Here is an 18696-nt window from a genome sequence, read left to right on the forward strand (position 1 = left end):
TAGTTCACACGGGGTGCGGTGGCTGACCTTTCAAAGTGAGCAAATCCTATTGATTGTTGTAGCGCCACCATGTGGCCAATTGGCATAGTATTGCATGAGAGCGTGTGGCCTTTACCACGTTGCACAGTCCTGGGCCTTATCATCTCACAGGAATTTGTATATTTTTCCACCAAAATGTCAGAAAAAGAAACATAACAATAATGAATTGGAACAAATACAATTGGGGTTCTATTCTACTATTTTATCAGGTTACAACACCCATACAGGTTCAGTGATTAATTGCTATATTGTAATTACTTCGCCACCATGGCCTATTTATTGCCTTACCTCTCTTATCCTACCTCATTTGCACATGCTGTATATATATATATATTTTCCTACTGTATTATTGACTGTATGTTTATTTATTCTATGTGTAACTCTGTGATGTTGTTTGTGCCGAACTGCTATGCTTTATCTTGGCCAGGTCGCAGTTGTAAATGAGAACTTGTTCTCAACTGGCCTACCTGGTAGGTAAAGGTGTTCTCAACTGGCCTACCTGGTTAAATAAAGGTGTTCTCAACTAGCCTACCTGGTTAAATAAAGGTGTTCTCAACTGGCCTACCTGGTAGGTAAAGGTGAAATAAACAAAGAAAAACACAATACAGCTATTCTTCTGAGACCGAATAAACACTGCCACCTTGTGTTCAGATAATGGAATCACGTGAAGACATCATAAAGCAGAATAAACGGTGCTGATGTGATTAACTCGGGGAACCGAATGAGCGATTACCGTCTATTGTGAAGTATCCTATATTAGTACGAACTAGCGCGTGGAATGTAGGTTGTGTTTACTGAAGAGTCGCTCAAGTGATCAGGTAGTAAGTTACTTTGTATCAAGGATGTAGCCAACTGCTTTTTACCAAGGCCTTGTACGCAACACCTACAATATTCTTTCCAGGACAGACTGTTGGATTTGGATTGTATAAGGCTGCTGTTCAGTCGCTGTTTTTGCTCAGATGTGCCCAGACATTACGGACAAGATGGACGCTACAGTTTCTGGAGGCTTACAGTACAATAACAGAGTGTTGTTTGAACACCGATATCCGTGTTTACGGAGGGGATACCTGCATTCTCTGACTTCACAGTAAGAAGGCCTATTGTTAATTCACATATCATATCTGTTTATTAGGCTATTGGACAGCGTGATGAAGAAGAAATAGGAATTCGGTTCAAATATTGTTTATTCCAAATCGGAGTTATGCTACCATTTCATTTGTAGGCTTCCCCATCGAATAAAGGGTGTAGGTTTAGTATAGCCTTCAACCCCTTAATACTGTATTGTCACAAAGCCGTCCGTTCCAGCCAGTGATTAGCAGAATGACTGATCCAAGCAGCAACACGGACTTTATGGCTGGCTACTCCGGTATCACCAGACCAAATGTAGCTGGCAGTGGGTTACCTCATCGGACGGTGCTGAACTCCCCCCCTCCTCCAGGCAGACTGACGTCTCTGCGGTCCCGAGACCTGACTCTGGGCGGGTTCAAAAAGGTGATACCCAATGGAAACGCTCATACTGTATATCAAAGACTACGTACTCAACCCATAGAGATAGATAGAGGACTCATCTTTGTATCTGTGCCATCAGGGCCCTGCTCCAGGCACACGTCAAATAAGCGGTCTCAATTTGCCATGTGAGAAGAAAATAAATTGAATTGATAAATTGTCTGGATAGACTATCTAAACTAATCGTAGCCAATGTTTTTTATTTATTTTAAGTCAGTGAAGAACAACATTTTATTTTCAATGACAGCCTTGTTCAGGGGAAAAATGACAGGTTTTTACCTTGTCAGCTCGGGGATTTGATCTTGCAACCTTTCGGTTACTAGTCCAACACCCTAACCACTAGGATACCTGCCGCCCCAGGTATACCTACCAGGCACGCAGGGCACATGAAGAACTACAGGAAATTAGCTGTAAAACTGCAACAATTAAAAATGGCTCTGCCCCAGGCAAAACGTGTAGAATTGCATGAAATGTGTTATAAAATTGAAAAAATGTCTCTCTGCCCCATGCCAAAATGTGTAGAACTGCAGAAAACTTGCTTTAAAACTGCAACATTATCTTCACCCCATGGAAAAAGGTGTAGAATGGCAGGAAATGTACTTTAAAACATAAATATATCATCTCCACCATAAAGTGGGGGGCCACTAAAATGTAAATGTATTTAACCTTTATTTAATTAGGCAAGTCTGTAAATAAGAACGTGTTCTTAACTATGACAGCCGACCAAAAGGCCTCCTGCGGGGATGGAGGCTGTGATTGATATATATATATATATATATCTAACAAAAAACACATTGAGACAACACTACATAAAGAGAGACCTAAGACAACATAGCAAGGCAGTAACACATAACACAACATGGTAGCAGCACAAAAAAATGGTACAAACATTGGGCACAGAAAACAGCACAAAGGGAAAAAAGGTTGATCTTCTTTACGATTGGCTGAACCCTCCTGATGACCCTGTTGGACATGACTCCAATAGGATCAGCAGGAGGGATGAGCCAATGAAGTTGGAAGTCCCACCCAGTTGACCACATTAAAATGGTGGAAGCCCTCAAATTGTTCTGCCCATGCTAATCCCATAGATGGAACGAGACAGATATTTCACCTGATGTGTAAATGTGAAGCATCCGCTTGGCGTTTCCACTTACTACCAAATATGGTAGTGAGAGGAGGCCCAGTGGCCGGCAGTGGGAAAAGATGGATTTTCGCTGGCATTCTGCTAATTTTCTCATCGATGAAACATTTGATCTCAATACAATTTTCTGTTTCCAAAACAATAATTCATATGTTTTGAACAGAGTGGACTAAGTTTTGTAGACGTTACCATTTTTCAACATATAAAAATCGAGCCATGCGGGGAGAGGCGGCAGGGTGTCCCAGTTCCAAGACCAGTCAATGACGTCGGACGCCAATGACGTCAGTGGACCGCAAAAGGGAACTTGGATCCGGGTTAAGCAGCAATGATATCATCCTTCGCCACCGTTATCTTACGAAATATAACTCAAACCAGTCGTGACGGTTCAACAAAACAACACATCATTTAAGTTTCTTTCCTGCAAATTTCTTAGTTACATAATTGTATAACTAACTAGCAAATTAGTTTTGAAGTTGAGGGTGCAGTATTTATTTTTGACAATGACGAACATGGCTAGTTTAGCCAGGGAAAACAAGCTAGAGACATGATATACAGTGCCTTGCGAAAGTATTCGGCCCCCTTGAACTTTGCGACCTTTTGCCACATTTCAGGCTTCAAACATAAAGATATAAAACTGTATTTTTTTGTGAAGAATCAACAACAAGTGGGACACAATCATGAAGTGGAACGACATTTATTGGATATTTCAAACTTTTTTAACAAATCAAAAACTGAAAAATTGGGCGTGCAAAATTATTCAGCCCCCTTAAGTTAATACTTTGTAGCTCCACCTTTTGCTGCAATTACAGCTGTAAGTCGCTTGGGGTATGTCTCTATCAGTTTTGCACATCGAGAGACTGACATTTTTTCCCATTCCTCCTTGCAAAACAGCTCGAGCTCAGTGAGGTTGGATGGAGAGCATTTGTGAACAGCAGTTTTCAGTTCTTTCCACAGATTCTCGATTGGATTCAGGTCTGGACTTTGACTTGGCCATTCTAACACCTGGATATGTTTATTTTTGAACCATTCCATTGTAGATTTTGCTTTATGTTTTGGATCATTGTCTTGTTGGAAGACAAATCTCCGTCCCAGTCTCAGGTCTTTTGCAGTCTCCATCAGGTTTTCTTCCAGAATGGTCCTGTATTTGGCTCCATCCATCTTCCCATCAATTTTAACCATCTTCCCTGTCCCTGCTGAAGAAAAGCAGGCCCAGACCATGATGCTGCCACCACCATGTTTGACAGTGGGGATGGTGTGTTCATGGTGATGAGCTGTGTTGCTTTTACGCCAAACATAACGTTTTGCATCGTTGCCAAAAAGTTCAATTTTGGTTTCATCTGACCAGAGCACCTTCTTCCACATGTTTGGTGTGTCTCCCAGGTGGCTTGTGGCAAACTTTAAACGCCACTTTTTATGGATATCTTTAAGAAATGGCGTTCTTCTTGCCACTCTTCCATAAAGGCCAGATTTGTGCAATATACGACTGATTGTTGTCCTATGGGCAGAGTCTCCCACCTCAGCTGTAGATCTCTGCAGTTCATCCAGAGTGATCATGGACCTCTTGGCTGCATCTCTGATCAGTCTTCTCCTTGTATGAGCTGAAAGTTTAGAGGGACGGCCAGGTCTTGGTAGATTTGCAGTGGTCTGATACTCCTTCCATTTCAATATTATCGCTTGCACAGTGCTCCTTGGGATGTTTAAAGCTTGGGAAATCTTTTTGTATCCAAATCCTGCTTTAAACTTCTTCACAACAGTATCTCGGACCTGCCTGGTGTGTTCCTTGTTCTTCATGATGCTCTCTGCGCTTTTAACGGACCTCTGAGACTATCACAGTGCAGGTGCATTTATACGGAGACTTGATTACACACAGGTGGATTGTATTTATCATCATTAGTCATTTAGGTCAACATTGGATCATTCAGAGATCCTCACTGAACTTCTGGAGAGAGTTTGCTGCACTGAAAGTAAAGGGGCTGAATAATTTTGCACGCTCAATTTTTCAGTTTTTGAATTGTTAAAAAAGTTTGAAATATCCAATAAATGTCGTTCCACTTCATGATTGTGTCCCACTTGTTGTTGATTCTTCACAAAAAAATACAGTTTTATATCTTTATGTTTGAAGCCTGAAATGTGGCAAAAGGTCGCAAAGTTCAAGGGGGCTGAATACTTTCGCAAGGCACTGTAGCTGGGCGCACATGCACACTAGGCTATTTCAGAACAGATTGTAGTTTTTATACCCTGATATCAGGAGCTGTCGGGGAAAAGTTTGATTAAAGAATTCAGAGACAAAGGAATAACAGATCAGAAATATTTAAGGAGAGCGAATCGATATACTATGCCAAAATCAGCTGTCAATTGTAAAAGCTTAAAACGATGTCTGCGTGAATCTGAATCTAGAAAATGAATGGTGAAGTCTCTTCTGGACACGGTAGACTCATCGTCCTCACCACTCTATTGTAAGCACTACTAAATAACCAGTCTACAGTGAAACGGAAACACAGTGGGTGATGAACAAAAGCAAATATACAGCTGTCCAGTGTCCTGTCACAAACATTAAACAAAACAGTCATGATATTCAGATGACAAAATAGTAGAAATTAATAAATTGATATTTTTATTACAGAAAACCTTCGTACCCAATGTCCATTCTCTGAGGAAGAGTAAAGACGAGTGAGTGTCAACTGTATTGCTTGAAGACACATTCCATTAGACTACCAAGGATCCAGTTTAGAAGAATACATGTTAACATTGAACTCCTTCCCCCAGGTTAAAGGAAGAGGCCCATGTTGCACCAAAGAAGGAGAGAAGAGTGAGGGAGGAGAGGCACAGGGAGAGAAGAGAGCGCCCCCCTCAGATCATTCAGTCCCACTCCATCTTTGAACAGGGTCCTGCAGACACAGTAAAGAAACCAGGTGAATTGGACCTTCTCTGCCAGAAGCTGCCTTTACTGTGTGTTAAAGAAACAGGTTATTATTATGATCATTAGAAACACTAGATTCCAGTGTGTCCTGTCCTCTGTTCTGTGCAGGGGGGTGGAGAGGGACCGACCTTACAGACAGCAGATCCTCTCCTGTAGCTAAGTGTTTTAAGAAGGAGAGACGTGCCTCAGAAGAAAACGATAATGATATGTTACACAAGCTTCAACGGGATGATGTAAGTACAACAGCCTTAATGACTAGTCAACTTAAAGTAAAACAGCCTTAATCAACATACATGAAACCCCTTTGTAACTTGGAGAGAAAGTAGAATAGTAAATACAAGCCTGAGAACCAGTGGAGGAAAAGGACAAGAGAAAGGAAAGTTGGGTTTGCACGAGGAAAATAAAACCTAATATAACTCAAACGGAAAGCATTTGCATTTTTGCGCAGTCCAGGCAGTGCTGAGAGGGATAGTTTGGCCTGCTATTTGTTCTGGTTCTGGTTGGATGTCTTGGGGAATTGGGAGGTAGGGAGCCTAAAGTAAAACAGCCTTAATGACTAGTCAACCTAAAGTAAAACAGCCTTAATGACTAGTCAACCTAAAGTAACAGCCTTAATGACTAGTCAACCTAAAGTAACAGCCTTAATGACTAGTCAACCTAAAGTAACAGCCTTAATGACTAGTCAACCTAAAGTAAAACACACAGCCTTAATGACTAGTCAACCTAAAGTAAAACACACAGCCTTAATGACTAGTCAACCTAAAGTAAAACAGCCTTAATGACTAGTCAACCTAAACTAAAACAGCCTTAATGACTAGTCAACCTAAAGTAACAGCCTTAATTACTAGTCAACCTAAAGTAAAACACACAGCCTTAATGACTAGTCATCCTAAAGTAAAACACACAGCCTTAATGACTAGTCATCCTAAAGTAAAACAGCCTTAATGACTAGTCAACCTAAAGTAAAACACACAGCCTTAATGACTAGTCAACCTAAAGTAAAACAGCCTTAATGACTAGTCAACCTAAAGTAACAGCCTTAATGACTAGTCAACCTAAAGTAAAACACACAGCCTTAATGACTAGTCAACCTAAAGTAACAGCCTTAATGACTAGTCAACCTAAAGTAACACAGCCTTAATGACTAGTCAACCTAAAGTAACAGCCTTAATGACTAGTCAACCTAAAGTAACAGCCTTAATGACTAGTCAACCTAAAGTAACAGCCTTAATGACTAGTCAACCTAAAGTAAAACAGCCTTAATGACTAGTCAACCTAAAGTAAAACAGCCTTAATGACTAGTCAACCTAAAGTAAAACAGCCTTAATGACTAGTCAACCTAAAGTAAAACAGCCTTAATGACTAGTCAACCTAAAGTAAAACAGCCTTAATGACTAGTCAACCTAAAGTAAAACAGCCTTAATGACTAGTCAACCTAAAGTAACAGCCTTAATGACTAGTCAACCTAAAGTAAAACAGCCTTAATGACTAGTCAACCTAAAGTAAAACAGCCTTAATGACTAGCCCCGTTCTTTTCTGTTCCGACCAGCAAAATAAAAGTTCTGAACTGGTTTGAACAAAAGAAAAGTACCGGTTTATATCGTTCCTTTTTAAACCTACTTCACCAATCATGCAGTGCAGGTAGAGCAGCTTGTTATGGAGTTGGAAAGCTATAGCTCAGTGAGTTGTTTACATGTGTGATAGACTAGTCAAGCGTGAGATGCAACTGAAATTTTGAATTAGGGCCACAGCATTATACCTACAGACGAGCGGCTTCTGGAGGAACTTTGAATGTCTTTGATCTTCAGAGTTGGTTTAACATTCGACCAGAGAAGCTAGCTAGTTAACAAGCTTGTGTGTGCAGAGCGGCACCAGAATGCAAATCACGTCTTACCTTTCTGTAGTTAAAAAATACAATGTGAAATGTGATAACTATAGTATCCTTAACTAGCATTGAAAAAGTGAATCCATTCTTTTCGAATTAAAAATCTCTCCCCGCATCTTCATGCTTGTAACGTCAGTAATACTTTGGAGGGCGAGGGGCAGGTAGCCTACACGCACACACAATGGCAACAATTTTTAGCTGGCAGGCAGACACTGGAAGAAGTTTCTGATTAACAGAGGGATAACTTTATTAACTGGTTCCCATGTGTTTAACGTAACAGTTATGTTCCGGAACAGTATAGATCACTTTCGTTCCCGGTTCTGATTCTGTTCGTAGAAACATTTCATTATTTCCATGAACCGGTTCCAACCCCTGGTTGAAATACATATATTTATTTAAACCGCACACTTTTTCCCCCCCATATAGTTTTTGGATGATCCTGGTTTGAAAAATGATGCCAAGAACAAGCCAATTCAACTGCCACTGTATCAATCTAGCAACTTCCTGATAACAGAGGCAACAACTCCATGTAAGTATATACAGTGCCTTCAGAAAGTATTCATACCCCTTGACTTATTCCACATTGTGTTACAGCCTGTATTCAAAATGAGATTTCAAAATGTATCAAATTAAATAGAAATATCAAATTTACATAAGTATTCACACCCATGAGTCAATACATGTTAGAATCACCTTTGGCAGTGGGGAAGTGTCTAAGAGCTTTGCACAATATTTTCACATTGTGGAGTAACTACAATGTTGTTGATCCATCCTCAGGTCTACTATCAGCCATTAAACTCTAACAGTTTTGAAGCCACCATTGGCCTTGTGAAATCCGAGTGGTTTCCTTCTACCCCAGCAACTAAGTTAGAAAGGACGCCTATATCTGTGTAGTGACTGGGTGTATTGATACACCATCCAAAGTGTAATTAATAACTTCACCATGCTCAGATATTCAATGTCTGTTTTTTACCCATCTACCAATAGGTGCCCTTTGAGGCATTGGAAAACCTCATTGGCCATTGTGGTTGAAATTCCCTGCTCGACTGAGGGAGCTTCCAGATAATTGTATGTGTGGGGTACAGAGATGAGGTAGTCATTAAAAAATCATGTTAAACAATATTCGACTATTACACTGAGTCCAACCAATCAACTTTATTTAAAAAGCCCTTTTTGCATCAGCAGAAACCCAGCGCAAAACCACAAACAGCAAGCAATGCAGATGTAGAAGCACAGTGGCAAGGAAAAACTCCCTAGAAAGGCAGGAGCCTAGGAAGAAACGGGATGCTATTCTGGTTGTGCAGGTAGAGATGAGTACATGGCCATTAAGGCTAGATTGTTATTCAGGATGATCATAGATGACCAACAGGGTCAAATAAGTGGTTGTAGAGTGTGCAGCAGGTCAGCACCTCAGGAGTAAATGTCAGTTGATTTTCCATAGCCGAGCATTCAGAGGTCGACCGATTAATCAGAATGGCCGATTAATTAGGGCCGATTTCAAGTTTTCATAACAATCGGTGATGAGCATTTTTAGACACCGATCATGGCCGATTACATTGCACTCCACGAGGAGACTGCGTGGCAGGCTGACTACCTGTTACGCGAGTGCTGCAAGGAGCCAAGGTAAGGTGTTAGCTAGCATTAAACGTATCTTATAAAAAACAATCAATCATAATCACTAGTTAACTACACATGGTTGATGATATTACTAGTTTATCTAGCTTGTCCTGCGTTGCATATAATCGATGCGGTGCCTGTTAATTTATCATTGAATCATAGCCTACTTCGCAAAACGGGTGATTTAACAAGCGCATTCGCGAAAAAAAGCTATGTCGTTGCACCAATGTGTACCTAACCAAAAACATCAACGCCTTTCTTAAAATCAATACACAAGTATATATTTTTAAACCTGCATATTTAGATAATATTGCCTGCTAACACAAATGTCTTTTCACCAGGGAAATTGTGTCACTTCTCTTGTGTTCTGTACAACAGAGTCAGGGTATATGCAGCAGTTTGGGCCGCCTGGCTCGTTGCGAACTGTGTGAAGACTATTTCTTCCTAACAAAGACAGCCAACTTCACCAAACGGGGGAGGATTTAACAAAAGCACATTTGTGAAAAAAGCACAATCGTTGCACGAATACCTAACCATAAACATCCACGCCTTTCTTAAAATCAGTACACAGAAGTATATTTTTTCAAACCTGCATATTTAGTTAAAAGAAATCCAGGTTAGCAAGCAACATTAAACTAGGGAAATTGTGTCACTTCGCTTGCGTTCATTGCACGCAGAGTCAAGGTATATGCAACAGTTTGGGCTGCCTGGCTTATTGCGAACTAATTTGCCAGAATATTACTTATGACATAACATTGAAGGTTGTGCAATGTAACAGGAATATTTAGACTTATGGATGCCACCCGTTAGATAAAATACGGAACGGTTCCGTATTTCACTGAAAGAATAAACATTTTGTTTTCGAAATGATAGTTTCCGGATTTAACCAAATTTCTGTGTGTTATTATATTATAATTAAGTCTATGATTTGATATTTGATAGAGCAGTCTGACTGAGCGGTGGTAGGCAGCAGCAGGCTCGAATTAATTCATTCAAACAGCACTTTACTGCGTTTGCCAGCAGCTCTTCGCTGTGCTTCAAGCATTGCACTGTTTATGACTTCATGCCTAAGGGTTCCATAGCCGCAGGCAGAACAGCGGAAACTGGATCAGCAGCATGACCTGGAGGAGTGGGGACAGCCAGGAGTTGTCAGGCATGGTCCTGGGGCAGAGAGAGATGGCTGAATTAGAGGGAGCATACTTAAGATTACACCAGAGAAGATAGGATAGGACAGACTGACACTAGCCCCCCGACACTGGGGACTGAGGGGGGGCGACCAGGCAGGATATAAGCCCACCCACTTTGCCAAAGCACAGCCCCCCCCCCAACCTCAGAGGGACATCAACGTACTACCCTGAGACAAGGTGGAGCCCACAAAGATGTCACCCAAGACCGGAGAGGAAGATCATGTCAGTGACTCAAACCACTCATGTCAAGTATAGTGAAAAAAGCTTGGCAAGACACAAAGCTGAACTCCTAGGGACAACATGGGAGAGCACTAGCCAGCCAGTGACTCAGTCCCCATAATAGGGTCAGAGGCAGAGAATCCCAGTGGCGAGAGGGGAGACGGACAGGCAGAGACAGCTAGGGCGGTTCATCGCTCCAGTGCCTTGCCGTTCACCTTCGCACCCCTAGGCCAGACTACACTTAATCATAGGACCTATTGAAGAGATGAGTCTTCAATAAAAGACTTAAAAGGTTGAGACCCGAGTCTGCGTCTCTCACATGGATAGGCAGACCATTCCATTGACAGGAAGCCAGTGTAGAGGCACTGGAGTAATGATCAAATTTGACGGTTTGAGTCAAGAGTCTAGCAGCTGTATTTAGTGCTTTATGCAGGTAGCCGGAGGATCGCAGTCTAATCTACAAGTGACAAAAGCCTGGATTAGCTTTTCTGCATCATTTCATTTTGACAGAAAGTTTCAGATTGTCTGCCTGGACCAATTTTTGGGTTTCTAATCTCCAAAAGAATGTGGTGTCAAAAGTTGCACTAAAGCCTAGGAGCACAAGGACAGACAGAAAAGCCTTGGTCTGATGCTATTTAAAAAGGTACATTTACCACCTACACAAGTGTGGTCTCAGTACTATGACGGGGTTTAAAAAGAGACTGGAGCGGTTCGTATACATTTCCTTCCTGAAGACACATTCCCATTTTTTTTTTAAATGAATGGGAGATTCGATATAGGCCGATAGTTTACATTTTTCTGGGTCAAGGCTTTATTACTGCCACTTTTAGTGAGTTTGATACACATCCGGATAGGGAGCCATTTATGATGTTCAACATAGGAGGGCCAAGCACAGGAAGTAGCTCTTTCAGTAGTTTAGTTGGAATAGGGTCCAGTAGACAGCTGGAAGGTTTAGAGGCCATGACTATTTTTGTGAATGTGTTGAGAGATACAGGATTAAAATAACTTGAGTATCTACATTGATCAGAGGTAATTCGATATTGCACGTTACTGTCTTTCCAAGCTAGTCAGAAGACTCCCAGTTTGTTGGTGAGGGCTCTTCGATATTGCACAGTACCGTCTTTCCAAGCTAGTCAGAAGACTCCCGGTTCGGTGGTGAGGGCTCTTCGATATTGCACGTTACTGTCTTTCCAAGCTAGTCAGAAGACTCCCGGTTTGGTGGTGAGGGCTCTTCGATATTGCACGTTACTGTCTTTCCAAGCTAGTCAGAAAACTTCCAGGGAGCTAGTTTCTTGTGACAAATGTTTGTTTTTAGCTGTGCGACTGCATCTAGGGTATTACACAAAGTTACTTTTAGATCCTCGGTTAGGTGGTTAACGGATTTCTGTACTCCGACATTCTTGGGTAGGTGGACGGAGTCTGGAAGGGCATCCAGGAATCTTTGCGTTGTCCGAAAATTTATAGCATGGCTTTGATGATCCTTGGTTGGGGTCTGAGCAGATCATTTGTTGCGATTGCAAATGTAATAAAATGGTGGTCCCATAGTCCAGGAATTATGAGGAAAAACATTTATATCAACAATATTTATTCCACAGGACAAAACTAGTTCCAGGGTCTGACTGTGGCAATGTGTAGGTCCAGAGACATGTTGGACAAAACCCACAGTTGATGATGCCTCCGAAAGACTGAGTGGGTTGGTGGACTTTTCCATTAGAAGTCAGCAAAAATGTGAATATCTGCCATGACTACAAAGTCCGATAGGAGCTCGGTGAGGAACGCTGTATACGGCCCAGGAGGCCTGCAAACAGTAGCTATAAAAAGTGATTGAGTAGGCTGCATAGATTTCATGACAAGAAGCTCGAAAGACAAACGCAGTCATATGTTTTCAGAAATTGAAATCGGCTGTCATAATTTTTTTTTAGCAACACCTCTGCGGGATGCACGGGGGGGTATGGTCACTAGTGTAACCAGGAGGAGAGGCCTCATTTAATGGCTTGAGCCATGTTTCAGTCAGGCCAATCACATCATGATCAGTGATCATGATCAGTGATTAGTTCATTGACTGTAACTGCCTTGAAAGTGAGGGATCTTTAACATTAAGAAGTCCTTTTTTGAGATGTGAGGTATTATCAATCTCTTTGAATAATGACAGGAACGGAGCAGATCTTTATTCCAGCGAGATTGCTAAGGCGAACACCGCCCTGTTTAGATTTGTCCTACCTAGATCGAGGCAGGCCTCCCGAGTGGCGCAAGGCTAGATGTGCCACTAGAGATTCTGGGCTCGAGTCCAGGCTCTGTCGCAGCCGACCGGGAGACCCATGGGGCGGCACAATTGGCCCAGCGTCGTCCGGGTTAGGGGAGGGTTTGGCTGGCAGGGATGTCCTTGTCCCATCACGCACTAGCGACTCCTGTGGCGGGTTGGGCACAGTGCACGTTGACACGGTGCACGGTGTTTCCTCCGAAACACATTGGTGCGGCTGGCTTCCGGGTTAAGTGGGCATTGTGTCACGAAGCAGTGCGGCTTGGTTGGGTTTCAGCGGACGCATGGCTCTCGACCTTCGGCTCTCCCGAGTCCGTATGGGAGTTGCAGCGATGAGACAAGACTAACTACCAATTGGATAACACGAAATTGGGGAGAAAAAGGGGTAAAAAAATGTAAACCTAGATTGTTCACTGTCTCAATGGGGATAGCTGAGCTGACTACACTGACTGTGGCAGACTCCACTAAGCTGGCCTGCACCCTCTCTCAATGTGGAGTTAGAACCCTGTCTATATTCATCGATAAGATGAAAGCACACCTCCAGCTAGGATGGAGTCCGTCACTCCTCAGCAGGCCAGGCTTGGTCCGGTTTGTGGATGAATCCCAGAAAGAGGGCCAATTATCTACAAATTCTATCTTTTGCGAGGGGGAAAAAACAGTTTTCAACAAGTGATTGAGTTGTGAGACTCTGCTGTAGAGCTCATCACTCCCCCTAACTGGGAGGGGGCCAGAGACAATTACTCGATGCCGACTTCTTTCTAGCTGATTTACAAGCTGAAGCCATGTTGCGCTTGGTGACCTCAATGTTTCATCCTAACATCGTTGGTGCCGACGTGGATAACAATATCCCTATACTCTCCAGTTGTCAAAGCCAGCACCCTCTTCAGATTAGCCTTAAAGTCGGTAGCCCTGCCCCCTGGTAAACAGTGTATGATCGCTGGATGATTATTTTTAAGTCTAATACTGTGGGTAATGGAGTCTCCAATGACTAGGTCAATTTGTCAGAGCTAATGGTGGGGAGGCTTCGGCGGCTCAGACCCCGTAACAGTGGAGGAGACACCTGGGAAGCCTCAGGCTCTGACTGACTCGTTGCTTAGTGGGGAAAACTGGTTTCTAATCGGCTGCATGAGCGACACCATGTGGACAGCATTTCTTTCCAGAATCCATGTTGTTGACTGTGCTGGGGGGGACTGTGCTGGGGGGGACTGTGCTGTGGGGGACTGTGCTGGGGGATTAACACTACTACCTGTATTTACTGGTGGCACAGACACCATCATCCTTTCCTACACTTCAATTGCCCTTGGCCTAACTATTGCATCTGAAGCAGGGTTCACAACCCAGCGATCCTCCTGTATATTCAGAGGACAGCGACTGCAGTGAGAAGGCATGATGTTACTCAGCTTTTCCATCTGGACGAGCTCCTGCAGATCCATGCCAGATGGAACGTTTCCATCCCGGACGCTTTTGGAAGGAAGTAGAGGGTGGACAAAACTAGGACATTGGTAAACTTGTTAACGCCAGAGTTTGATTAAACTGTTAACACTAAAAGAGAGAAAGGAGCAACAAACAGCACATCAGCAGAGACAACGGGGAAGTCCATTGTTAAGCACATTTGTACTCCTGAACTTATTTAGGCTTGCCATAACAAAGGGGTTGAAAACTTATTCACTCAAGACATTTCAGCTTTTCATTTTTAAATTCTACAAACATAATTCCACTTTGACATTATGGCGTGTAGGCCGGTGACACAATCTCAATGTAATCCATTTTAAATTCAGGCTCTAACAACATGAGGAATAAGTCAAAGGGGTGTTTCCTGAAGGCCCTGGATGCACAGGATGTAGACAATTAGACATGCAAATACATGGGGGATATACAGAGGTGCACAGACTCAATACATTAACACGTGTTCCAGTCTTGTCAATCCAAACTGGTTCCCAGGTAGCTGATGGTCCTGTGTTTGTTGCCCTACAGCATTCAGAGCCCCTGCTACTATTAACCCAAACCTGCCCCTTCAGTATGGAGCAGGACATCAGTACGGACCAGGCCAGATCCCTCAGTACGGACCAGGCCAGATCCCTCAGTATAGACCAGGCCAGGGGGTCCTGAGCCCTGACCAGCCCTCTGTAGCAGAGCTCTTCCACCAGCTGATGGTTTCAGAGACAGAAGAATTGCTGTTCATCCAGCTACCTGATACTATCCCTGGCCAGCCAACCACAGCCTCCATCCCAAGCCAGCCAGCCACAGCCACTGGCCAGCCAATCACAGTCCCAGAAAGAAATTGTAAAAAAGACTCCAAGACCGACGGCAAGCGCACCTCTCACATTAAAGCACCAGTGAGTAACGACCACATTCTATCCTTATTTTCTATCGTCCACTTCATTCTAACAGGGAAGCATTTCACACCAAGGTCTACATTTGCTGTATTCCATCTTCTTCCTCAGGAACCTGCTACAGACAGTGTTTCCATCCGGTCAGAGTTCCCCTGACCACTAACCCTAAAGGCCATGTTCTTCCTCAGGACCCTGCTAGAGACAGCGTTCCCATCCAGTCAGAGTTCTCCTAACCCCTAACCCTAAAGGCCATGTTCTTCCTCAGGACCCTGCTAGAGACAGCGTTCCCATCCAGTCAGAGTTCTCCTAACCCCTAACCCTAAAGGCCATGTTCTTCCTCAGGACGCTGCTGGTAAAGACGTTCCTGTCCTGTCAGAGTTCACAGAGGGGTTTCTGGGTAAACTACAGATCAGGAAGTCTGGCAAGGTGCAGCTGGTGCTGGGAGACATCACTATGGACGTCTCAGAGGGAGCTGCCTTCTCTTTCCTACAGGTCTGTTAATATAATAGACATTACAGGATTAGATGGTGTTGAGACACATCACTATGGACGTCTCGGAGGGAACTGTCTTCCCCTTTAGAACAGGTACCTAACAGTCTAGTTCTCCTGTTTAGTCCTAAAGAACCACAGTCCTGATTCACTGTGATCCAGGATGTGTTTAGTCCTGATTCACTGTGATCCAGGATGTGTTTAGTCCTGACTCACTGTGATCCAGGATGTGTTTAGTCCTGACTCACTGTGATCCAGGATGTGTTTAGTCCTGACTCACTGTGATCCAGGATGTGTTTAGTCCTGACTCACTGTGATCCAGGATGTGTTTAGTCCTGACTCACTGTGATCCAGGATGTGTTTAGTCCTGACTCACTGTGATCCAGGATGTGCAGACAATGGCTTAGGGTCAGACAATAAGGGGCTAAATCATCTGTTATTTCTCCTACAGCAACTGGTGTCTGTGCGTCTGTCTGAGGGCCTGACTGGAGACATGAGTATCCTGGGGAACGTCAAGCACAAGCTGGTCTGCTCTCCAGACTTCCAGGCTCTGCTACAGGAGCCATCACCTGACCACTCAGCACATCTCTAACTTATATTCAGTACATCTTTTTCAGCATTAACTGTGTAGACATTGTACAGTTTTATTACACGATGTGAGGATTAACTGTGTAGATATTGTACATAGTTTACTTTCATCATACAGCGTTTATGTACCTTGTCGATTTCCTCCCAATTTGTTTTCACTGTATAAACATTGTGTATAATATGAAGTCTTTTTTTTATGTACGTAATTGTTTATTTAATAAAAATGAGATACAAAACATGAGCGAAAACTAAGTCTACAAACAAAGTAACTGGTCAACACGTCTCTTAACAAAGACTATATCTAGTACAGACTAGCCTGTACACTGTGTATAGAGACAGTATATACAGAACGTGGCCCTGGTGACAGGAACTTAACTTCAACATAATTAATCTTTTCATACTAGAAAGAACACTGCTTAACTGTCAGTTGAGAATGTTATGTTTCATGATCTTTCCCAGACTGGTGAAGGTTCATTCACAGTTTGAGGCGCTAGGAGCATTGATACGACTATAAACAAAATGTATTTTATTTGGGACGGTAACTTGCCTTCATCACCCTTCCTCTCCAGAACAGCTCAGGCCTTTTTCCCGCTCCTCACTGTCGTAGCTCCTGCAGATTTAGTTTTCACCACTTTCACTTTGGATTTCTGTTTGCCTCCTTTAGTAGCAGTTTTGTTCTTGTGGGTCTCTTTCCGTCTGATCAGGTCCTCCCGTCCAATATCCATCATGTGTTCCTCCCAGGACTTCATCTCATTCTTATAGCGCACTTTATCATCCTCCGCCAGCTGCATGTAGACCTGCAGAGCACACAGAGTGAGTTAGTCATGTAGACCTGCAGAGCACAGAGTCAGTTAGTCATGTAGACCTGAAACAACATCACAGAGTCAGTTACTCATGTAGACCTGCAGAGCACACAGTCAGTTAGTCATGTAGACCTGCAGAGCACACAGTCAGTTAGTCATGTAGACCTGCAGAGCACACAGAGTCAGTTAGTCATGTAGACCTGCAGAGCACACAGAGTCAGTTAGTCATGTAGACCTGCAGAGCACACAGTCAGTTAGTCATGTAGACCTGCAGAGCACACAGAGTCAGTTAGTCATGTAGACCTGCAGAGCACACAGAGTCAGTTAGTCATGTAGACCTGCAGAGCACACAGAGTCAGTTAGTCATGTAGACCTGCAGAGCACACAGAGTCAGTTAGTCATGTAGACCTGCAGAGCACACAGAGTCAGTTAGTCATGTAGACCTGCAGAGCACACAGAGTGAGTTAGTCATGTAGACCTGCAGAGCACACAGAGTGAGTTAGTCATGTAGACCTGCAGAGCACAGAGTCAGTTAGTCATGTAGACCTGCAGAGCACACAGAGTCAGTTAGTCATGTAGACCTGAAACAACATCACAGAGTCAGTTAGCCTAGTAATTAAAAATGTATGTCCTCCAAATCAAGGTTTCACAATTATTTAAGTCTTAAGGAACTTAATTGAGCCATTACATCACTTCCAGTTTCACTAGGGTATCAAAATGAGGTAACACGCATGCGATATCCCTTTGTCATCCAACACCATGAAGAAAACAAAATAACTGGCAGTTCAAAAGAGACAGATGGTCGTAGACCTTCATAAATCTGGTAATGGCTACAAGAAGATCCACAAACGATTGAATATACCACTGAGCACTGTCAGAGCAATTATTAAAAATTATAAAAGATATGGAACAGTTGAAAACCTCACAGGTAGAAGACCCCCCCCCCCCGCCCCCCAGGAATGGGAGGAGGATGGTGAGAGAAGCAACAAAATCCCCAAGATTCACTGTGGAAGAATTGCAGGCCTTGGTGGCGTCTTGAGGTCACCAGGTCACCAGGTATCAAAAAGCTCCAACAGACAACCACAGGCTCTTTGGAAGAGTTGCCAGAAGAAAGCCCTTTCTGACATCAAGACACAGACGCAAGCGCTTGGAGCCAAACGTAATTTAAATTATGACTGGAAGAAGGTGCTCTAGTCCGATGGGTCCAAAATTGAACGTTTGGTCAGATACAGCATTGGCATGTTTGGCGTGGAAACAGAGAGAGGCACCAGGAGAGGCACCTCATACCCACGGTGAAACAGAGATGCAACAAGGAGAGGCACCTCATACCCACGGTGAAACAGAGATGCATACAAGGAGAGGCACCTCATACCCATGGTGAAACAGAGATGCATACAAGGAGAGGCACCTCATTCATACCCACGGTGAAACAGAGATGCATACAAGGAGAGGCACCTCATACCCACGGTGAAACAGAGATGCATACAAGGAGAGGCACCTCATACCCACGGTGAAAGAGATGCATACAAGGAGAGGCACCTCATACCCACGGTGAAACAGAGATGCATACAAGGAGAGGCACCTCATACCCACGGTGAAATATGGTGGTGGGTCAGTGATGTTTTGGGGCCGTTTTAATTCCAGAGGTCCAGTGGCACTGGTTCAGATTGATGGCGTAATGAATTCCACCAAGTATCAGGCAATTTTGG

The 18696-nt window shown here is 43.3% G+C and overlaps 2 protein-coding genes across 6 annotated transcripts in view; one reads left to right on the forward strand and one right to left on the reverse strand.

Annotated features, from left to right (window-relative positions):
• The first annotated feature begins 684 nt into the window (after positions 1–684).
• Positions 685–16420, forward strand: LOC139413921 (DNA-directed RNA polymerase III subunit RPC4-like). Its single transcript, XM_071161786.1, has 8 exons — positions 685–1530; positions 5310–5356; positions 5453–5598; positions 5715–5839; positions 7918–8020; positions 14749–15110; positions 15450–15599; positions 16048–16420. Exons 1-8 carry the CDS (start codon positions 1360–1362, stop codon positions 16186–16188), a joined length of 1245 nt encoding a protein of 414 aa, XP_071017887.1. The 5' UTR covers positions 685–1359; the 3' UTR covers positions 16189–16420.
• LOC139413931 (transcription factor A, mitochondrial-like) overlaps positions 5402–18696 on the reverse strand; it is a 37335-nt gene continuing 24040 nt past the window's right edge. The window contains exons 8-9 of one of the 5 annotated variants that reach the window (XM_071161807.1): positions 16732–16981; positions 5402–5574 (exon numbers count right to left, since the gene is read on the reverse strand). In XM_071161807.1, coding sequence (XP_071017908.1) covers positions 16760–16981 — 222 coding nt within the window. In that variant the 3' untranslated portion in view covers positions 5402–5574; positions 16732–16759. Of the gene's footprint in view, positions 5575–8621; positions 10270–16215; positions 16982–18696 lie in introns of those variants that run through there. The other 4 variants (XM_071161833.1, XM_071161818.1, XM_071161828.1 and 1 more) reach the window with 4 other exon arrangements.

This window comes from Oncorhynchus clarkii, chromosome 1, assembly GCF_045791955.1.
Source record: "Oncorhynchus clarkii lewisi isolate Uvic-CL-2024 chromosome 1, UVic_Ocla_1.0, whole genome shotgun sequence".
In the NCBI taxonomy this organism is placed as follows: Eukaryota; Metazoa; Chordata; class Actinopteri; order Salmoniformes; family Salmonidae; genus Oncorhynchus; species Oncorhynchus clarkii.

Excerpts from the sequence above, each read along its gene's own strand:
- LOC139413921 (XM_071161786.1), top strand. The coding sequence starts at position 1,360 with ATGACTGATCCAAGCAGCAACACGGACTTTATGGCTGGCTACTCCGGT. Across the intron at positions 5,599-5,714 it reads AGACACAGTAAAGAAACCAG|GGGGGTGGAGAGGGACCGAC; the intron begins GTGAATTGGACC and ends TGTTCTGTGCAG. Across the intron at positions 15,111-15,449 it reads CCTCTCACATTAAAGCACCA|GACGCTGCTGGTAAAGACGT; the intron begins GTGAGTAACGAC and ends GTTCTTCCTCAG.